At 39.3% G+C, this 23,587-nt stretch overlaps 1 protein-coding gene across 1 annotated transcript; it reads right to left on the bottom strand.

The window, feature by feature from the left end:
• Nucleotides 1-22,254: 22,254 nt before the first annotated feature.
• LOC123465522 (translationally-controlled tumor protein-like) lies at nt 22,255-23,021 on the bottom strand. The gene has a single exon (XM_045164704.1). The coding sequence runs from the start codon at nt 22,997-22,999 to the stop codon at nt 22,706-22,708; it is 294 nt and encodes a 97-aa protein (XP_045020639.1). The 5' UTR covers nt 23,000-23,021; the 3' UTR covers nt 22,255-22,705.
• Between the last annotated feature and the right edge of the window lie 566 nt (nt 23,022-23,587).

Genomic DNA, 23,587 nt, shown 5'->3' with positions numbered 1-23,587 from the left:
TGTTCTCAGTGAATTCATGGATGGATAGATGGATGAATTTAGTAAGACCACTGGGTGAATAATTCACCATCCCCTGAACTCATTTGCAACTGAATTGATCTTACTAATATTGGTATCTTTTTAAAATCTTGAATCTGTTTAATATTAATCCATTCTTTCTTTCACATTAATTGCTGAGCTCTGAATATTCTGTGAGGAACTGTAATAGGTAATGTAAATTAATTAAGAAATTAATAAACATAAAATCTCATGTAGTTCACAGTCTACTTAACAAACAATGAAATATTCAAGTGAGATTTTAAATCAGTTTAAAACATAATAACAACTGTATGCTTGAGTTGGATGCCTTTGAATCATGTGGGCACTGAGGTATTATTCTCTGCTTTTTTAAACATTTCCATCTTTAAATTGTCATAATTTTCTCTATAAATTTGTCCATGTGGTTTATTTTCTAAGGAAATTCTGTCAAAAAAAAAAAAAAAGAAGTAAATTCATCTCTGGTTCTTAGTGGCAAATTCTTGAAGAAGACTGGTGGTTGTTTCACGGGAAGTATCCTTAGGCTGGTACTCCATAGAAGAAGCTGTGTAGGTGTGGCCTTGTTAAATCATGGCTTGATTCCTTCCTCAAGAAAGTCAGCTTGCAAACATTGAGCTGAATGTGAAAATCAGACTTTCCTTTTTAATTACTTCCCATGTCTATTTCCTTTTGTCTCCTTCGGGAGATGCAGATTAAACTCTTCAAGCCGCCTTATGGCTGGAAATTGCTGCATTGTCCTCTGCAATTTTAGCTTTCTTTGATCCGTATGTTAAGCATTATTTTAATATCTGTGAACATTTTATTGCTTTAAATTTGTATTGTTTTATATCTTAGTTTTATATTATTAAGAAAAGCAGGAAGGGTTGACACAAAGAAATAGTTCATTACAAAGCCGTTGAACAAAAAAGAAAAGCCAATGAATGGTCCCTTTTCCAATGTTTGTTGTTGTTTCTTTGTGTTGATAACTCATTTTCGGCTCTTTGTGACCCCATGGACTGTAGCCCACCAGGCTCCTCTGTCCATGGGATTTTCCAGGCAAGGATACTGGAGGGGGTTGCCATTTCCTTCTCCTGGGATCTTTTCAACCCAGGGATAGAACCATGTCTCCTATATAGACAGGTGGATTCTTTACCACTGAGCCCCCAGGGAAGCATTTCCTTTGTTTACACATGGGGATTTTCTTTGCAGCCTCAAATAGATCATCCAAACAAGTGTCTGTCTTGGTCACCACATTAAAATAAGAATAACTAAAAAGAAACACAACAATATGTACTTATCTTCCTATCCGTGACCTCCAATGATCCTTAGTGAGGAAATGCAGTTGATGTGTCCAGCTTCCTTAATACATAACTTTAATCAAGGTAACTATATACAATTCTGACTCCATTGTAATTTGTGGTATTTTCAATGAATCATTTCTATTGGCCTTAGAAAATCATTCGATAAAATAACTCTGCTGCTAAGTCACTTCAGTCGTGTCTGACTCTGTGCGACCCCATAGAAGGCAGCCCACCAGGCTCCCCCGTCCCTGGGATTCTCCAGGCAAGAACACTGGAGTGGGTTGCCATTTCCTTCTCCAATGCAGGAAAGTGAAAAGTGAAAGTGAAGTCGCTCAGTCGTGTCTGACTCTTAGCGACCCCGTGGACTGCAGCCTACCAGGTTCCTCTGCCCATGGGATTTTCCAGGCAAGAGTACTGGAGTGGGTTGCCATTGCCTTCTCCAAAATAACTCTAGATAATATTATAGATATGGACCTCCAAGCACTAACTGACCTTTGACCTTAGGAAATTAGCATCAACAAAAGGATTTATTTACAGAACAGAAATAGAATTTTATAATTACCAAAGTGGGGAAGGAGGTGGGAGGGATATATTAAGAACTTGGGATTAACTGATACATAACCATTACATATAAAATAGATAAAAAAGAAGGACCTACTGTAAAGCACAAGGAACTATATTCAGTATCTTGTTGTTCAGTCACTGTCATGTCCGAATCTTTGTGACCCAATGGACTGTAGCACAACAGGATCCTTTGTCCTTCACTATCTCCTAGAGCTGGCTCAGACTCACGTCCATTGAGCCAATGATGCCACCAAACCATCTCATCTCTGTTGCCCTCTTCTCTTCCTGACTTCAATCTTTTCCAACTTCAGGGTCTTTTCCAGGGAGTCAGCTCTTCACATCAGGTGGCAAAAGGATTGGAGCTTCAACTTCAGCATCAGTCCTTACAATGAATATTCAGGGTTGATTTCCTTTATGATTGACTGGTTTGATCTCCTTGCTGTCTAAGGGACTTTCAAGAGTCTCCTCCAGCACCATAGTTTGAAGGCATCAGTTCTTAAATGCTCAGCCTTCTTTATAGTCTATCTCTTACATACACACATGACTACTAGAGAAACCATAGCTTGGACTATAGAGACCTTTGCCAGCAAAGTGATATCTCTGCTTTTTAATACACAGTCTAGATTTGTCATAGCTTTTCTTCCAAGGAGCAAGAGTCTTTTAATGTTATGGCTGCAGTCACTATCTGCAGTGATTTTGGAGCCCAAGAAAAGAAAATCTGGTACTGTTTCCATCTTTTCCCCCATATATTTGCCATGAAGTGATGAGACTAGAAGCCATGATCTTAATTTTTTGAATGTTGAGTTTTAAGCCAGCTTTTTCAACTCTCCTCTTTCACCTTCATCCAGAGGCTCTTTAGTTTCTCTTCACTTTCTGCCATTAGGGTGGTGCCATCTACATATCTGAGGTTGTATTTTGTAATAACCTATAATGGAAGAGAATTGAAAAAGTACATATATAAAAGTATATATATATATATATAAAATATTTCTATAACTGAACCACTTTGTTATATACCTGAAAATAACATAGTGTTGTAAATCAACTACACTGCAGTTAAAAAATAAATGTTAGCCTCATCAGAGGTAGACAGATCAAGTAGACAATTTATCTTCCAGGCAGAGTGTTGGAATGAGAACTAATCATGCAGCAGGCTGTGTTTAAAGCTTCTGCTAAGTTGCTTCAGTAGTGTCCGACTCTGTGTGACCCCAGAGACGGCAGCCCACCAGGCTCCCCCATCCCTGGGATTCTCCAGGCAAGAACACTGGAGTGGCTTGCCGTTTCCTTCTCCAATGCATGAAAGTGAAAACTGAAAGTGCAGTCGCTCAGTTGTGTCCGACTCTTAGCGACCCCATGGACTGCAGCCTACCATGCTCCTCTGTCCATGGGATTTTTCAGACAAGAGTACTGGAGTGGGGTGCCATTGCCTTCTCCGTTGCATTATATTGAATTGTGTATCTTTCTTGTTTGGAACTATCTATGTCCTTCACATTATTGAATTCTTGATTTCTTTTAGTAAAAACGTCTGGAAGTAGGAGATATATATCTCCTACTATATATATATATATCGCCTGAATTAAGTCAGGGAAAGCATCTTACAGAGAACAGCATGATCTAGGCCTGTCACTTTTTTATTATCTACATAAATTTTCGGAGGAAGATGTAGGTAATTTTGAGATTCAGGTCTCACTTTTTCTCTTTCTCTCTTTCACATACACACACAGGCATAAGACACACACATATATGCTAAATTGCAATATTATTAAATGGTTACCAAATCTATAGTACAGATAGTCTAGTTTTGGTTTGTTAAAATTAGACATTTTTATTCAGGCCAAAGAGGAAGATAAGACATAGGTATGATTATGCCACAACTAATTTAACACCAAACTGTGTTAATACCCATAAACAGAGACAAGCTATTTTAGCATGGTTGAGAATTCTCAAGACAAATTAGAACTACCTCATTTTTCTTAAGCACTGTGTGTACTGTTAAATATTTCACACTTTTTTTTTTTTTTTTGCTGGGATTCTAAACTGTGGATACATTTAGATGGAAAAAAGACACTAATATGCTAAAAACATATTTATGTTTGGTATGTTTGTGTGTGTGTTAGTCACTCAGTCATGTCCAGCTCTTCCTGACTCCACAGACTGTAGCTTGCCAGGCTCCTCTGTCCATGGAGTTCTTCAGGCAAGAATACTGGAGTGGATTGCCATTCTCTTCTCCAGGGGATCTTCCCTATCCAGGGATTGAATCCAGGTCTCCTACATTGCAGGCAGATTCTTTACTGTTTGAGCCACCATGGAAGAAATATCCCATGTGGAGCATTTCATTTCACAGAGAAATGCATCATTTGGATGAATCTGTAAAAAAACAACCTAAATTACCTACTTGGTTTGAAATTTTGGTCACTGTTACCAAGTCCTCTTTATTTCAATGTTGAAGAAAGCTCACCATTTACAAAAGTTTTTTGTGCTTATTCTGAAGTTGAGTTTAAACAAAACTATCTGTCTTGGTTTCAGATATACTGAGTTGGGAGGAAGTTGGTTCACCCAAAACAAATTTTTGTAATGCTGGTTAATTAATGATCAGTTGGTCTAATGATTTGTTCACCATCTAAATTTACTGTAGGTGTTTTATTAATCATATCTGCACTTCACATGTGGATGAATAGTCTAGCCCCTCAGCAACTGAAAACACAAGTGTCTATCAAAGCTGACTTTTGATACTTCCATGTTTTTTAAGTAATTTTGTGGAAGTTTATGAATTGGCCTCTAAGTACAATATTAGATTTATTTCTCAACTTTTAGACTCATACAGAATCCAGTATTTATAGCATTTAAACAAAGGATTGTTTTGGACAAAGGAAATTTTTGTTGTTGTTGTTTAAGCTTCCTCTGAACCTCAGAGTTTTTGGAGAAGGAAATGGCAACCCACTCCAGTGTTCTTGCCTGGAGAATCCCAGGGACGGGGGAGCCTGCTGGGCTGCTGTCTCTGGGGTTGCACAGAGTCAGACACGACTGAAGCTACTTAGCAGAACCTCAGAGTTTAGCTTAACTTTTTAGCATCTAAGAATCTTCTATTCTGGGTCCTAGCTAGTACAGAATCTGGGACAGAGTAGAAATGAATTCATCAACAGAGAAAAGTGAACTAATATTTATTTGCTCTCTTAATTATAAATGAGTGATTTTTATTTGGCATATGCCCAATTTTTTAATAGCCTCCATTTCTTGATATAGTAGTTTGAAATTCAAAGATAAATATCTTTAGGTTAATTATCTGAGGGAAAACAACTGCCCAAAGGAAGTCCTTATCATCATATTATTTTATATATCAAAATTTGAATATGCTAAAGCAAGCAATGTTAAATTTTACCTAATTCATTTAAAATACTCTATGATAGCTACCCAACTTTTGTCTTTTTTTTTAATTTTATTTTATTTTTAAACTTTACATAATTGTATTAGTTTTGCCAAATATCAAAATGAATCCATCACAGGTATACATGTGTTCCCCATCCTGAACCCTCCTCCCTCCTCCCTCCCCATTCCATCCCTCTGGGTCATCCCAGGGCACCAGCCCCAAGCATCCAGTATCGTGCATCGAACCTGGACTGGCAACTCGTTTCATACATGATATTTTACATGCTTCAATGCCATTCTCCCAAATCTTCCCACCCTCTCCCTCTCCCACAGAGTCCATAAGACTGTTCTATACATCAGTGTCTCTTTTGCTGTCTCGTACACAGGGTTATTGTTACCGTCTTTCTAAATTCCATATATATGCATTAGTATACTGTATTGGTGTTTTTCTTTCTGGCTTACTTCACTCTGCATAATAGGCTCCAGTTTCATCCACCTCATTAGAACTGATTCAAATGTATTCTTTTTAATGGCTGAGTAATACTCCATTTGTGTGTATGTACCATGGCTTTCTTATCCATTCATCTGCTGATGGACATCTAGGTTGCTTCCATGTCCTGGCTCTTATAAACAGTGCTGAGATGAACATTGGGGTACACGTGTCTCTTTCCCTTCTGGTTTCCTCAGTGTGTATGCCCAGCAGTGGGATTGCTGGATCATAAGGCAGTTCTATTTCCAGTTTTTTAAGGAATCTCCACACTGTTCTCCATAGTGGACGTACTAGTTTGCATTCCCACCAACAGTGTAAGAGGGTTCCCTTTTCTCCACACCCTCTCCAGCATTTATTACTTGTAGACTTTTGGATCGCAGCTATTCTGACTGGTGGTGAAATGGTACCTCATAGTGGCTTTGAATTGCATTTCTCTGATAATGAGTGATGTTGAGCATCTTTTCATGTGTTTGTTAGCCATCTGGATGTCTTCTTTGGAGAAATGTCTATTTAGTTCTTTGGCCCATTTTTTGATTGGGTCATTTATTTTTCTGGAGTTGAGCTGTAGGAGTTGCTTGTATATTCTCGAGATTAGTTATTTGTCAGTTGCTTCATTTGCTATTATCTTCTCCCATTCTGAAGGCTGTCTTTTCACCTTGCTAATAGTTTCCTTTGATGTGCAGAAGCTTTTAAGGTTAATTAGGTCCCATTTGTTTATTTTTGCTTTTATTTCCAATATTCTGGGAGGTGGGTCATAGAGGGTCCTGCTGTGATGTATGTCAGAGAGTGTTTTGCCTATGTTCTCCTCTAGGAGTTTTATAGTTTCTGGTCTTACGTTTAGATCTTTAATCCATTTTGAGTTTATTTTTGTGTATGGTGTTAGAAAGTGTTCTAGTTTCATTCTTTTACAAGTGGTTGACCAGATTTCCCAGCACCACTTGTTAAAGAGATTGTCTTTTCTCCATTGTATATTCTTGCCTCCTTTGTCAAAGATAAGGTGTCCATATGTGCGTGGATTTATCTCTGGGCTTTCTATTTTGTTCCATTGATCTATATTTCTGTCTTTGTGCCAGTACCATACTGTCTTGATAACTGTGGCTTTGTAGTAGAGCCTGAAGTCAGGCAGGTTGATTCCTCCAGTTCCATTCTTCTTTCTCAAGATCACTTTGGCTATTCGAGGTTTTTTGTATTTCCATACAAATTGTGAAATTATTTGTTCTAGCTCTGTGAAGAATACCGTTGGTAGCTTGATAGGGATTGCATTGAATCTATAGATTGCTTTGGGTAGTATACTCATTTTCACTATATTGATTCTTCCAATCCATGAACATGGTATATTTCTCCATCTGTTAGTGTCCTCTTTGATTTCTTTCACCAGTGTTTTATAGTTTTCTATATATAGGTCTATAGTTTCTTTAGGTAGATATATTCCTAAGTATTTTATTCTTTCCATTGCAATGGTGAATGGAATTGTTTCCTTAATTTCTCTTTCTGTTTTCTCATTATTAGTGTATAGGAATGCAAGTGATTTCTATGTGTTGATTTTATATCCTGCAACTTTACTATAGTCATTGATTAGTTCTAGTAATTTTCTGGTGGAGTCTTTAGGGTTTTCTATGTAGAGGATCATGTCATCTGCAAACAGTGAGAGTTTTACTTCTTCTTTTCCAATTTGGATTCCTTTTATTTCTTTTTCTGCTCTGATTGCTGTGGACAACTTATGTCTTTTTGATAGTATCTATCCTTTATTTTTCATTAAAAATTTTAGTATAACAGTTAAAATGAAGCCTCAAACACTATTTTTTCTTTTAAATATATCAATTTTAATGTACAATATTACTTTAGCTTTATGATTATGTTTACAGTGTACTGCATAATGATTTGACATTTGCATACATTATGAAATGATCGTCACAATTAGTCTGGGCTTCCTGGTGGCTCAGAAGGTAAAGAATCTGCCTGCAATGTAGGAGACCCAGGTTCAATCCCTGGGTTGGGAAGGCTCCCTGGAGAAAAAAATGGCAACCCACTCCAGTATTCTTGCCTGGGAAATCCCATAAACATAGGAGCCTGCTGGGCTGCAGTGCATGGGGTCAATATGTCTAGTAACTCTCTGTCCCCATGCAAAGTTATGATAATATTGCTGACCACTCAGTAACTTGAGTGAGGCCAAAATAGACATATTTATCAAACTGACCAAAAGCCCATACCGTATGATGAAGAGATAAATATTTGAACTAGTTAGGCCCTCAGAATTACTTAACATGAATTGCCCAAGTTCTTTCCATATCTCCAAGCTATATTACTCAGTTTAACTAGGTACCATTCTCTATTTTTACTGTTGTTTAGTCGCTCAATTGTAACCAACGCTTGTGTGACCCCACAAACTGTAGCCTGCCAGGCTCCTCTGTTCATGGGATTCTCCTGGCAAGAATACTGAAAAGCATTGTCATTTCCTCATCCAGGGAATCTTCTCGACCCAGGGACCAAACGTGCATCAGATTCTTTATCACTGAGCCACCTGGGAAGCCCATTCTCAATAGTTTCATTATATTCTCGAGCCTCCTCCTCAAAACTGACCATTTATAAGTACATTTTGCTCCATTTTCTTCTTTTATAAGACTTTGTTTTTCTCCTTTTCTGCCTATATTCTCTTTTCTATGGGAATTTTGAGGAAACCTGTTAAGGCCATATCTTTATTTTGCCTCAATTCAGTGCTATAATCTGTTTATCAACTATTTTCGGCAACATGCCAAGTTCAGGCAGTTGAAAGTCCTCAGACTAGTCTTTTTAATCTAACGAACTTTATTTAGAATTAAGTAGTCATTAAATACATTATGATATGAATTCACTGATAACTCATTCTCTGTATACATTTGTGTGAATTGCCCAAGAAAAGAGAACATGTATTTTACATCTAGGTCAACGTCATCTAGGGCTTTCCAGGTGGTGCTACTGGTAAACAACCCTTGTGCAATACAGCAGACCCAGGTTCAATCCCTGGATCAGGAAGATCCCCTGGAGGACGAATGACAACTCACTCCAGTATTCTTGCTGGAAAATTTATGGGCAGAAAGCCTGGGTCGCAAAAGAGTCAGACACAACTGAGCACACAGCACATCGTCATCTAGAATGGTATTCATAAAAAACAACCAACACATTGAGGACTTATTGTCTGTGAAGCACTTTACACACTTCTCCTCACAACTCTGTAAAGTATGTACTGCTATTGTCCATCCTGCACAAACGGGGAAATTGAATGAGGATTTGATAAATGTCTGTTTCCATCATTCTCTAATCTTATGTCATTAAGGAAGGTGGACCTATATACATCAGTACAATAAAAATGTTTTTATGACTTACTTTGAAGTAATCAGAAACTTTCTCAGTAGTCTATAACTACTGTTATTTGACATTTGATATTTATTATATTCACTACCTAAGATTCATCTTTAAAAAGAAAATACCCATTGGCTTAGATAATTATTGGCCATCATTGACTAATGGGACTCAGTGATGGCAGGTGAAATTATATCATGCATCAGAAATAAGGTAAAATAGATTTGATAGAAGGTAAAAAGGCATGATGTTCAGGAACATGTCTGATTATGATGTAGAAAGATAAGTAACTTTTGCTACTTATATAAAAGTCTTCCTTTTTTTTAAGAGAAACATGGAGACATCCATCGGTTTCCCAGGACTTGATTTTTTTTTTTTTTAAGAAGATGTTGACTCAGTTTGAATCAATTGGAAATTTCTAGTTGGATGACTGATATTCTCAGAAACACTTCCATCTCTTGCTGGAAGTGTTATGGTAATTATTCATTCCACTGTGATCCCAGCTGGAGAGGGAACTGATAGCCTCCACAGAGGCTTTGCCAGATGTCTCCGACATTTAGCCATTAGTTTCAACACCTGCATTTCTAAGGCACACACCTGCACCCTCATCATCAACATGGAAGTTCATTCCTCCCTTATCAATAGTAAGTAGAGTTGATGGGATTGCCAGGTGGAGCTGTGGTAAAGAATCTGCCTGCCAATGCAACAGACTCAGGAGATACAGGGCAAGTTCGATCCCTGGGTCAGGAAGATGCCCTGGAGAAGGAACTGGCAATCCACTCCAGTATTATTGCCTGGAGAATCCCATAAACAGAGGAGCCTGGTGGGCTACAGTCCATGGGGTCACAAGAGTCGGGCACAACTGAAATAACAGCACACACACAGATTACGTATATATAATATCCATCACTACAATAGCCTGTGTGTATTTATGTACTCATGAGTTTGTGTCTGTAATATGTATATATTTATATATGCATCAATATTCCTGTGCTTATATCCCTTCTCCACATGATACAAAGAGTCAACTCATTAGAAAAGACCCTGATGCTGGGAAAGATTGACAGCAGGAGGAGAAGGGGGCAACAGAGGATGAGATGGTTGGATGGCATCATTGACTCAGTGGACAGGAGTTTGAGCAAACTCCTGGAGATAGGAACAGGGAAGCCTAGTGTACTACAGTCCATGGGGTTGCAAAGAGTCAGACACAACTGAACAACAAAAAACCCCTTCTCCATATTAAGTAATATGTCACCTCAGCATTTGCTTATTTACACAATAAATTTCTTTGTTCAATATCTCAACCAGGCCAGAATGACAGCTCTCCATCCATTCTAGATGCCCCCCTCCACCCCTCACACTGACTTTGTGCCAATGCTTCACAGACCCCCCTGCACCCCTAAACCCCACCAAGTTTCCAAAGTTCACTGATCACCAGGAACAATGCTGATATCCTTGTACCAGAAAGAAAGGCAAAGAATATTTTTAAAATACAAAGAAACAGTAAGTGGTGAGATGCACTCACATTCTGTATGTATTTTTAAGAGAGTTGACAGGATTTTCGGATAAATTAAATGCCTGTTGAAAGAGAATAGTCAAGGATGACTCAGACTGTTGGCCTAAGTGCATTATTACATTTCCATTGATTGATATAAGGAATAATGTGGGAGACATATATTGGAGTAGATTGGAAACTGAAAACTCCTCTTGGAGCATGTTGAGATTAAGATGTCTGTTAAGTATTCAAATGAAATAACAGAGCTGGCAGCTGAGTAAGTGAGCATAGGCTTGACAGAGGAGGCCAGGGAAGAAGATGTAAACTGAGATGCAACAGAATACCAATGATATTTATCACCATGGACTAGACAATTATCCAAGGGAATGACTGAATGCAGACAGAGAATAGAAATAAACACTGCCAGATGCTACTGAGCAGTGAAGAGGGGACTGAGAATTACATTTTAGATTAGACCTCTAATCTGCTTTTGTTATGGTTTAGGTGAGAGCTTGGTTAAGTGATAAAGGGAGAATGAACGTGGGGAATTTAAGACAAAGTGTAACAAGCCTTATAAGGTATTTTACTGAAGAAGGGCAGAGGAGTCTAAGCTGCAAATAATACAGTTGTCTGTTTTTAAGGATGAATACTACCATAGCATATTGGTATACTGATGAGACAATACATTGATCAAAGGAAAACTGATGAAACTGGAGAAAGATTAGGTGGGATTAAGTCCTTTTCTAGGAAGGTGATCATGATCCATGGAGTTTTTCATTATACTGGAAAATAGGAAGTGCATCTTTTCTAAAAATGTGCGTGTGTGTGTGCTCAGTCACTCAGTCATGTTCAGCTCTTTCATGACTCCATGAATGTAGTCCACCAGGCTCCTCTATCATTGGACTTTCCCAGACAAGAATGCTGGAGTGGATTGTAATTTCTTCTTCCAGGGTATCTTCCTCATCCAAGGATCAAACCCGTATCTCTTGAGTCTGATGCATTGGCAGGTAGATTCTTTACCACTGTGCCACCTGGGAAGCCCTTCTAAAGAGGTTTGTGCATCTAAATGTGGGTGAGTTGTTAGATTTAGAAATAGGATGAAAATTCATTGTTATTTTTTCAGTTTTCTAAGAGGCAAAGATCAGCTGAGAGTCAGGAAGGAGAAATGTGTTGAATATTAATGAGAAGATGAGAAGTTTTAAGTAACTCTCTGAGAGTGGGTGAGTGAATGATTTGTGAAAAATAACAGTGGCTTAGAATAGAACTAAGAGCACAATGGAAGTTGTAGTGATGAATTTAAACTATTAAAAGCATTATGTATTTGTTCAGATTCAGAAGTGGGAAGGCAGGAAGTTGAATAATGAGGGTTGGAGTTTGGGGCACATAAATTCTCTAGAAAGAAGTGTGTGGGAATTGAGAAAGTGCTCAAGGCTGTGCTTTTAATTATGAACACTGAGTCAAGTGAAAAGGGATATTGACTATGGTGTATATAATGCCACAAAAGCTGTCAGCTTCAGTGGGTTAGAGAGCCCACTTGGGGTAAAAAATTTAGGAATCTGAATTATAGAAAATTGTACTGAAAAGACAAGTAGGAAGTGGTGAATTACTTGTAATTCAGATTTAAAAAAAAAAAACATTTATTGAAATATAGTTGATTTATGATGTTGTTTTAGTTTCAAGTGTACAACAAAGTGATTCAGTTACACATACACATATATCCACTCTTTCAGATTCTTTTCTCATATAGGTTCCTACAGAGTATTGAGTAGAGTTCGTTGTGCTATACATTAGGTCCTTGTTGTATATCTATTTACAGTAGTGTATACATGTTAATCCAAAACTTCTAATGTATCCCTCCTCCTCTTTTCCCTTTGGTAACCATAAGTTTGCTTTCAAAATCTGTGAGTCTATTTCTGTTTTGTAAATAAGTTCATTTGTATCATTTTTTTTAGAATCCACATGGAAGTGATACCATACAATATTTGTCTTTCTCTTCTGACTTACTTCACTCAGTATGATAACTTCTAGGTCCATATGTGTTGCTCCAAATGGGCATTATTTTGTTCTTTTTATGGTTGAATAATATTCCATACCACATTGCATTTGCCCAATATCATCTGAAATACAGATTTTTGACATGGTGTGGATATTGGTAATATCCAAATGGTTGTGTCTGTAGGGCATGATGGGGGAGGCATGGCGGGCAAACTCATTGGACAGGATGAAGCCAAATCAGAGATGCTAAACTCTGTCAGGTTCTGAGATGTGCAAGAACAACAACTTTGACCCAGCCAATGTGGATTTTTGTTCATTTAAATATAGATACTGCTACCCCAGGTCCAAGGTAAGAGAAACCCAAGTAAGACAGTAGGTGTTGTGAAAGGACATCAGAGGGCAGACACACTGAAACCATAATCACAGAAAACTAGCCAATCTGATTACACGGACCACAGCCTTCTCTAACTCAATGAAACTAAGCCATGCTCTGTGGGGCCACCCAAGGCAGAAGGGTCATGGTGGAGAGGTCTGACAGAATGTGGTCCCCTGGAGAAGGGAATGGCAAGCCACTTCAGTTTTCTTGCCTTGAGAACCCCATGAACAGTATGAAAAGGCAAAATGATAAGATACTGAAAGGAGAACTCCCCGGGTCGGTAGGTGCCCAATATACTACTGGAGATCAGTGGAGAAATAACTCCAGAAAGAATGAAGGGATGGAACCAAAGCAAAAACAATACCCAGTTGTGGATGTGATTGGTGAAAGAAGCAAGGTCTGATGCTGTAAAGAGCAATATTGTGTAGGAACCTGGAATGTTAGGTCCATCAATCAAGGCAAATTGGAAGTGGTCAAACAAGTGATGGCAAGAGTGAACGTCGACATTCTAGGAATCAGCAAACTAAAATGGACTGGAATGGGTGAATTTAACTCAGATAACCATTATATCTACTACTGTGGGTAGGAATCTCTTGGAAGAAATGGAGTAGCCATCATGCTCAAAAAAAGAGTCCAAAATGCAGTACTTGGATGCAATCTCAAAAACAGAATGATCTCTGTTCGTTTCCAAGGCAAACCATTCAATATCACGGTAATCCAAGCCTATGCCCCAACCAATAACGCTGAAGAAGCTGATGTTGAACGGTTCTATGAAGACCTACAAGACCTTTTAGAACTAACACCCAAAAAAGATGTCCTTTTCATTATAGGGGACTGGAATTCAAAAGTAGGAAGTCAAGAAACACCTGGAGTAAAAGGCAAATTTGGTCTTGGAGTACAGAATGAAGCAGGGCAAAGGCTAATAGAGTTTTGCCCTGGTCATAGCAAACATCCTCTTCTAAAAACATAATAGAAGACTCTACACATGGACATCACCAGATGGTCAACACCGAAATCAGATTGATTATGTTCTTTGCAGCCAAAGACGGAGAAGCTCTACACAGTCAACAAAAACAAGACCGGGAGCTGACTGTGGCTCAGATCATGAGCTCCTTATTTCCAAACTGAGGCTTAAATTGAAGAAAGTGGGGGAAACCACTGGACCATTCAGGTTTGACCTAAATCAAATCCCTTATGATTATACAGTGGAAGTGAGAAATAGATTTAAGGGACCTGATCTTATAGACAGAGTGCCTGATGAACTATCGATGGAGGTCCGTGACATTGTACAGGAGACAGGGATGAAGGCCATCCTCATGGACAAGAAGGGCAAAAAAAGCAAAATGGCTGTCTGGGGAGGCCTTACAATTAGCTATGTAAAGAAGAGAAATGAAAAGCAAAGGAGAAAAGGATAGTTACAAGCATCTGAATGCAGAGTTCCAAAGAACAGCAAGAAGAGATAAGAAAGCCTTCCTCAGCAATCAATGCAAAGAAATTGAGGAAAACAACAGAATGGGAAAGACTAGAGATCTCTTCAAGAAAATTAGAGATACCAAGGGAACATTTCATGCAAAGATGGGCTTGATAAAGGACAGAAATGGTATAGACCTAACAGAAGCAGAAGATATTAAGAAGAAGTGGCAAGAATACACAGAAGAACTGTACAAAAAAAGATCTTCATGACCCAGATAATCATGATGGTGTGACCACTCACCTAGAGCCAGACATCCTGGATGTGAAGACAAGTGGGCCTTAGAAAGCATAACTATGAACAAAGCCAGTGGAGGTGATGGAATTCCAGTTGAGCTATTTCAAATCCTGAAAGATGATGCTGTGAAAGTGCTGCATTCAATATGACAGCAAGTTTGGAAAACTCAACAGTGGCCACAGGACTGGAAAAAGGTCAGTTTTCATTCCAATCGCAAAGAAAGGCAATGCCAAAGAATGCTCAAACTACCACACAATTATACTCATCTCACACGCTAGCAAAGTAATGCTCAAACTCTGCAAGCCAGGCTTCAGCAGTACATGAACTGTGAATGTTCCAGATGTTCAAGCTGGTTTTATTTTTTTTATTTTATTTTATTTTATTTTTAAACTTTACATAACTGTATTAGTTTTGCCAAATATCAAAATGAATCCGCCACAGGTATACATGTGTTCCCCATCCTGAACCCTCCTCCCTCCTCCCTCCCCATTCCATCCCTCTGGGTCATCCCAGTGCACCAGCCCCAAGCATCCAGTATCGTGCATCGAACCTGGACTGGCAACTCATTTCATACATGATATTTTACATGTTTCAATGCCATTCTCCCAAATCTTCCCACCCTGGTTTTAAAAAAGGCAGTGAAACCAAAAATCAAATAGCCAAAATCTGCTGGATCATCGGAAAAGCAAGAGAGTTCCAGAAAAACATCTAGTTCTGCTTTATTGACTATGCCAAAGCCTTTGACTGTGTGGATCACAACAAACTGTGGAAAATTCTGAAAGAGATGGGAATACCAGACCACCTGACCTGCCTCTTGAGAGACCTATATGCTGGTCAGGAAGCACCAGTTAGAATTGGACATGGAACAAAAGACTGGTTCTAAATAGGAAAAGGAGTACGTCAAGGCTGTGGATTGTCACCCTGCTTATTTAACTTATATGCAGAGTACATCATGAGAAACGCTGGGCTAGAAGAAGCACAAGCTGGAATCAAGATTTCCAGGAGAAATATCAATAACCTGAGATATACAGATGACACCACCCTTATGGCAGAAAGTGAAGAGGAACTAAAAAGTCTCATGATGAAAGTGAAAGAGGAGAGTGAAAAAGTTGGCTCAAAGCTCAACATTCAGAAAACGAAGATCATGGCATCTGGTCCCATCACTTCATGGCAAATAGATGGGGAAACAGTGTCAGACTTTATTTCTGGGGGCTCCAAATCACTGCAGATGGTGATTGCAGCCATGAAGTTTAAAAAACAGAGACATTACTTTGCCAAAAAAGGTCTGTCTAGTCAAGGCCATGGTTTTTCCATTGGTCATGTATGGATGTGAGAGTTGGACTGTGAAGAAAGCTGAGCACAGAAGAATTAATGCTTTTGAACTGTGGTGTTGAAGAAGACTCTTGAGAGTCCCTTGGACTGCAATGAGATCCAACCAGTCCATCCTAAAGGAGATCAGTCTTGGGTGTTCATTGGAAGGACTCATGCTAAAGCTGAAACTCCAAGACTTTGGCCATCTGATGCAAAGAGCTGACTCATTTGAAAAGACCCTGATGCTGGAAAAGATTGAGGGCAGGAGGAGAAGGAGACAACAGAGGATGAGATGGTTGGATGGCATCACCGACTCAATGGACATGGGTTTGGGTGGACTCTGGGAGTTAGTGATCGATAGGGAGGCCTGGCATTCTGCGGTTCATGAGGTTGCACAGAGTCAGACAGGACTGAGCTACTGAACTGAACTGAACTGATAGCACAAGGAGATCAAACCAGTTAGTTCTAAAGAAAATCATCCATGAATATTCATTGGAAGGCCTGATGCAGAAGCTGAAGCTCCAGTACTTTGGCAACCTGATGCAAAGAGTTGATTCATTAGAAAAGACCCAGATCATGGGAAAGATTGAGGGCAGGAGAAGCGGGTGACAGAGGATGAGATGGTTGGATGGCAACACCGACTCAATGGACATGAGTTTGAGCCAACTCGGGGAGATAGTGAAGGATAGGAAATCCTGGAGTGCTTGTTCATGGGGTAACAAAGAGTCAGACACAACTTAGTGACTGAACAACATTAGCACAAGTGGACTTGCCTCATGTAGAGGATCTATGTGGATACCGAAATCACCAGGAATTTTTATATTAGCAATCCTGAGAAAGAAGATGGATTTAAAAGTTAACATGAGAAGGAGTTGGGCTTCCCAGGTGCCTCAGTGGTAAAGAACCTGCCTGCCAATGCAGTAGATGCAGATGATCCCTGGGTCAGGAAGAGCCCTAGGAAAAGGAAATGAAAACCCACTCCAGTATTCTTGCCTGGAGAATTCCATGGACAGAGGAGCCTGGGAGGATACAGTCCATGGGGCTGCAAAGAGTCAAACACAACTGAGCAACTAAGCATGTGTATAAAGATAAAGGTGAAGTTGTTGAAAAAGAAACTCTAGAGTGACCTGAGTAACTAAATATGTAAATCGTGATGAGATTAGAACTGATGGGTTTCTTACAGGGAGGAGGAAAACAGATCAAGTTATACTCTTCTTCTCAAAATAAGCCTCAGAGGTAGTGGTTCAGGTGAGATGATGACCACTGGGTAGGGTGGGGGTTTCGTCATAAACAAGGAGGGATTTGGGGATTTTATTTTCATTGCAGTCAAAGACAGTGCTTGGATTCCATGAAGGCTTGTCTTCTCAGGAGTCCCATTTCAGGATGATGACTATACTTCATTCAATTCTGAGAGTATCTTCAGACTTCATTTTCTATATTTTATCATCCTCAGTGCTTAGTCACCCAGTCGTCTCCAACTCTTTGTGACCCAATGGACTGTAGCCCACAGGCTCCCTTGCCCATGATTCTCCAGGCAAGAATACTGCAGTGGGTTGTCATGCCCTTCTCCAGGAGATCTTCCCAAACCAGGGATCAAACCCAGGTCTCCTGCATTGCAGGTGGATTCTTTATTGTCCAAGCCACCACAGTAGAAGCTGGATGTTAAAATGCTATGCTAACCAGAGATCAGTCCTGGGTGTTCAGTGGAAGGACTGATGTTGAAGCTGAAGCTCCAATACTTTGGGCACCTGATGTGAAGAGCTGACTTATTTGAAAAGACCCTGATGCTGGGAAAGATTGAGGGCAGGAGGAGAAAGGGATGACAGAGGATGAGATGGTTGGATGGCATCACCGACCCAATGGACATGAGTTTGGGTGAACCCCGGGAGTTGGTGATGGACAGAAAGGCCTGGGTGTGCTGCAGTTCATGGGGTCGCAAAGAGTCGGACATGACTGAGTGACTGAACTGAACTGAACCTTCAATTAGAAGGAACACAGGCTATGTGTGGCCTTGGCAGTTCTCTCCCAAGTGGCTTCAGGAAGGCTTTTCTAGGTTTTCAGGTTTGGTTGATTTTCTAACCCAGGGAGATTGCCTTGTAACATAGAAGAGAAGACAAGTATTCAAAAATAGACCCAGTAAGAAGCATAAAAGGCCCAGAATTGCCAAAGCAATCCTGATGAAAAAAGAATAAAGCAAGAGGCATAACCCTTCCAAATTTCAGACTACAAATCTATAGTAATTAAAATAGCATGGTATTGCCATAAAAACAAATGTGTGGCTCAACAGAACGTAATAGAGAGCTCAGAAACAAACCTGCATACCTATGGTCAATTATTCTTCAACAAAAAGGGCAAGAATATACAATGGAGAAAAGACTGTCTTTCAGCAAGTGGAGTTGGGAAAACTAGACAGCTTCATGTAAATCAATGATGTTAGAACACACCCTCACACCATATACAAAAATAAGCTCAAAATGGCTTAAAGACAGACAGAAATAGACCAGGTAACCATAACGTATTAAGAAACTGGAATAGAAGAGGAGAATTTTGTTCTAAATGATCTATATCCACTTTCCCAAATTCACTGCAAAATGTAAATCTTTCTTTAGCTTTTAGAAACAGAGACATCAAGGAATTTTATTTTACATTTTAGCTGATAACTTGTAAAGTAACAAAGCAGCTCTGAACTGTAACAAATAGTGTTTGGCAAAGAAAAATATGCCAGAATCATTCAATTTCTTCTGTTTGTCAAAGTCGTATTCATGATGAAAGATTTAAAGATCTAAGTCCTCATTTCATGTATAATTTTCAATTTGGGCAATTCATCTTTACTTCTGAATAAAGCACTTTAAAATATATACAAATGTATTAAACACTGATAATAAAAGTAAACACTCCATTAGTTACATAGCTGTGTTTGGATTATGCAAGCTGTGTTTATAATCCAAGGGCGTTGTAATTTGTTGTGAGATGTTGGGATCCTTTAATGGACCACAACCTGGTGGTCCAAAGTCAACGATAAGAAAGTGAAAGAAAGAAAGAAGCTACTATGCTCTGGGTTACCCTGAAAACCAATAAAGCCCTCAGACAGGGCTTGTACTGCTCATGTAGGTTCAGGGCACCCCCTCAAGAAGTCTTGAGAGGTCTTGGAAGCCCGGGCAGGAAAAAGAGCTCGGCAGGCCTCGGCGCTCCAGGGAATCAGCCAGAGAGAGAGAGAGAGAGAGAGAGAGAAAGACACAGGGACCCAAGTCTCTGGTGGAACAGGGTGCTTTATTGAATTCTGTGTGGATATATATACCATATTACAATGTAGCTTCTTCAGATAAAGATCAAAAGACCAGACTTTACAAGTTACCAAGGAAATAAGGAGTAATAGAGGCCATAAAGCCAAAAGACAATCCATATCAAAAGAGGGTAGTAGATAATCCCTTTCATCATATGGAAAAGGAATGAAGGAAATCCTATACAAGAATCCCATCTCTTTGATTTCAGTTCTATCAGGAACTGATAAGGAACAGAGGGCTCAAGAGAGATAGGAAACAGCACACAGAAATTCCACTGTTAAGCATTCCCTGACAGTGAGGAGTCAGGAGAAAGTCAGATGGATATTATGATGTCCTCATAGAAATGAACATGGCACAGAACCATATGTTTTATCTTGTTACATAAACACACTTAAGGGCCATATCCAGTCTTCTAGTCTCCTTAATCATATTTTTGTTCTCAAATGTTTTCTAATTTTCAGAACTCATTTTTGAAATTTATCATGTTTATTATTTCCTGCCAGCTTCTTAAATCTCTTAAAATTCTGTTTCATTCAGTCTTTTTTAAATGTGTATAACAGGCATGTAGGGGTGTCTTGAGAGAGGATTTGCAGAACTGGTTGGAGAGTCTTTCCTTCAATCCTATCCATTTAAAAAATGGTCAGGACTGTTTCTAACAGCATTTGCAAGGGTTCCATTTGTGTACACATTTTGAGGTTGTGTGGAGAGTTTATATTTCTAACAATATTAATACCTTCTTTTTGAATATTTGAGGAAGGAATAAGGTTGGGTGCTACAAATACATAATTCTGATTCTGACACTATAAATTTATAATTGTGTGTGTATATGGGGATAGGATGGAGAAGGCAATGGCACCCCACTCCAGTACTCTTGCCTGGAAAATCCCATGGATGGAGGAGCCTAGTAGGCTGCAGTCCATGGGGTCGCTAAGAGTCAGACACAACTGAGCAACTTCACTTTCACTTTTCACTTTCATGCATTGGAGAAGGAAATAGCAACCCACTCCAGTGTTCTTGCCTGGAGAATCCCAGGGATGGGGGAGCCTGGTGGGCTGCCGTCTATGGGGTCGCACAGAGTCAGACACGACTGAAGTTACTTAGCAGCATGGGGATAGGATGAAAGAGTTATCAGGTAAGTATTCGATAAGGCAGACAAAGGTACATGCCACAAAGGAGGAACAAGGTTTCATTTGGGTTTATCTCACAAATTTTAAAGATGTTAAAATATTTTCCACTTTGGTTTTATTCTCATCTTACTATAAATGCATCTAGTAGGTTTTCTGAACTTTTTTCATATGAACAGTGGCATTCTACTACTTCTGAAAAATATTCTGTGAGGAGGAATTTCATTTAAGTGTGTTAGGGAAATAATAGATGAAGTGAAGCTAAATAGGTTACTTTTAGCTAAGTGATAGAATTGACCTTCCTGCAATCAGTCCTATGGCTAGGAATCATCCCAAACAACCTACTGGTAAAGAGGGTAAAACAATTTATGACATGACAGCACCTCTGTCATGAAGCTTGGTCTGACATGGTGCAGCTAGGGTGAAGAGGTATATGGTTCTAGGTACATGGGAAAATTCTTATTCACTAGAAGCTGAATTTCAAGTATTACTTGAAAATTCCCTTTGATATGCTGAGACAAAATTGTTTCTCTCATATTATAAATGTCTCTACAACATTAATATTTTAGTTACTTCCTCTGACAAGATTTTGTATATTAAAAAAAAAAAAGCTATTGGAAAGTGTTTCACAGCTTTGAGAATGTCCCTTTGGGAGACACTTGCAGATAAAATATAAAAGATAAAAAGAAGGTAGACGTTGTTCTTCCTCTTAGCTAGTATGCGAGGTAATACAGATAGCATAGTATATAACATAATATGTAAGGGAACTGCTACTTCTTTTTTTCATGTATGCATTTGAGAAATGCAGCAGGGAGTTTGCAGTTTCAGACTCAGGTGTGGAAAGCTAGAAAGAGCTTTGTTCCTCTTTTAACAAAGAGACAAGTCTGTACAATATACAAAATCTTGACTTTTTAAAAAATTTGTCAAATGCTTGAAGTATTTCTAGAAAAATTTTGCTTCATATGTAGTTGATTTACAATTTCATGTGTTTCAGGGGTACAGTAAAGTGATTCATGTATATTCTTTCCAGATTCTTTTCTCTTATAGTCTATTAAATACTATGGAGTATAGTTCTCTGTGCTGTACAGTGGGTCCTTCTTGGTTATATATTTTACATTTAATAGTGTGTATGTTAATCCCACCCTCCTAATTTATCCCTCCCCTCTACTTTCTCCTTTGGTAACCTTAAGTTAATTTCTGTGTCTTTTAGTCTATTTATGTTTTGAAAATAAATTCATTTGTGTTTTATTTAAGATTCCACATATAAATGATATAATATGATATTTGTCTTTTTCTGTGTGAATAAGTTCACTTAGAATGATAATCTCCAGGTCTGTCTATGTTCCTGCTGCTGCTGCTGCTGCTGCTAAGTCGCTTCAGTCTTGTCTGACTCTATGTGACCCCATGGACGGCAGCCCACTAGGTTCCTCTGTCCCTGGGATTCTCCAGGCAAGAACACTGGAGTCGGTTGCCATTGCCTTCTCCAATGCATGAAAGTGAAAAGTGAAAATGAAGTCGCTCAGTCATGCCCAACTCTTAGCGATCCCATGGACTGCAGCCTACCAGCTTCCTCCATCCATGGGATTTTCCAGGCAAGAGTACTGGAGTGGGTTGCCATTGCCTTCTATGTTCCTGCAAATAATATTGTTTCATTTTTTTGGATGAGTAATATTCCATTGTATATATGTACCACATCTTCTTTGTTTATTTACCTATTTATTTATTTTATTGGAGGCTAATTACTTTACAATATTGTAATGGTTTTTGCCATACATTCAAATGAATCAGCCACATGCCACATCTTCTTTATCCATTCCTCTGTCAATGGGCATTTAAGTTGTTTCCATGTCTTGGCTATCATTAATGGTGCTACTATAGCATGTATCTTTTTTTTTTCCAATGAGTTTAAATGCGTTTTATTTTTAGACAACCTACATGACACATTTTCTCAAAAACAATGCCTCTGCTCCAAATAAATCAACGTTCAAAACAAATGAAGAGCTCGAGATGACATCAGTCCCATCTGTCTAAGTCCTGATGTTGTGTGGATGAAAAGCAGTGGCCAGCCAGTTATGACGACAGGTGATTGATCCAAAGTAACTGCCAACTTTGTTAACATTTTTCCATCTCTAAACCATCCTTAAAGAAAATCATATATGGGGTTACACCATCCTCACGGTAGTCCAGCAGAGCAACCATGCCATCTGGATTCATGTTTCCACCAATAAAGAACTGCTAGTTTTTGAAATTAGCAAGGATGTGCTTGATTTGTTCTGCAGCCCCTGTCATAAAAGGTTTTACTCTTTCTGGTCTCTGTTCGTCAAGGTTCCCTTTGATTCACTTCATGTAATCTTTGATGTACTTCTTGTAGGCTTCTTTTGTGAAGCTGGTTTCCTGCAAGTGATGGTTCATGACAATATCCACACCAGTGATTACTGTGCTTTCGGTACCTTCGCCCTTGGGGCCTTCAGCGGAGGCATTTCCACCAATGAGCGAGTCATCGATGTTACCCTCTGCCCTACTGACCATCTTCCCTTCCACCTCCAGACACAGCCCGTCCGCGACCTCCCGGATCTTGTAGATGTCGGAGAACATCTCGTCATGGCTAATGAGGTCCCGGTAGATGATCATGATGGCAACTGGAGGGAGGCAACGGCGGTGCTGGCTTAGCGGGAGCCCGGAGCTCAGAGCGAGCGCAGTGCGGCCAGAGCCGCGCAAGGGGGGAGGGGGGAGCGGGAAGAAAAGCGCATGTATCTTTTTGAATCATTGTTTTCTTTGGAAATATATCTAGAGGTGGGATTGCTGGATCATATTATTTCTATTTTTAGTTTTTTTTAGGACACCTCCATGCTGTTCTCCATAATGGCTGTACTGGTTTACACTGCCACCAGCAGCATAGGAGGGTTGCTTTTTCTCCACACCCTCGCTAGCATTTATTATTTGATGACTTTTTGATAATGGCCATTCTGACCTGGGTGAAGTGATCCCTCATTATAGTTTTGATCTGCATTTCTCTGATAATTAGTGATGTTGATCATCTTTTCATGTGCCCTTTGGTCATTCCTATGTCTTTTTTGAAAGTGAAATTTGCCAGGAGTGAAAGTGACAGATTTGCAGAAGTGGAAATAAAAAAGTGAAAGATTGCTGGGAGAAATATCAATAACCTCAGACACACAGATGACACCACCCTTATGGCAAAAAGCAAAGAGGAACTAAAGA

Source organism: Bubalus bubalis, chromosome 3 (assembly GCF_019923935.1).
Source record: "Bubalus bubalis isolate 160015118507 breed Murrah chromosome 3, NDDB_SH_1, whole genome shotgun sequence".
Lineage (NCBI taxonomy): Eukaryota > Metazoa > Chordata > Mammalia > Artiodactyla > Bovidae > Bubalus > Bubalus bubalis.
This window is presented reverse-complemented; position numbering and strand designations above follow the sequence as displayed.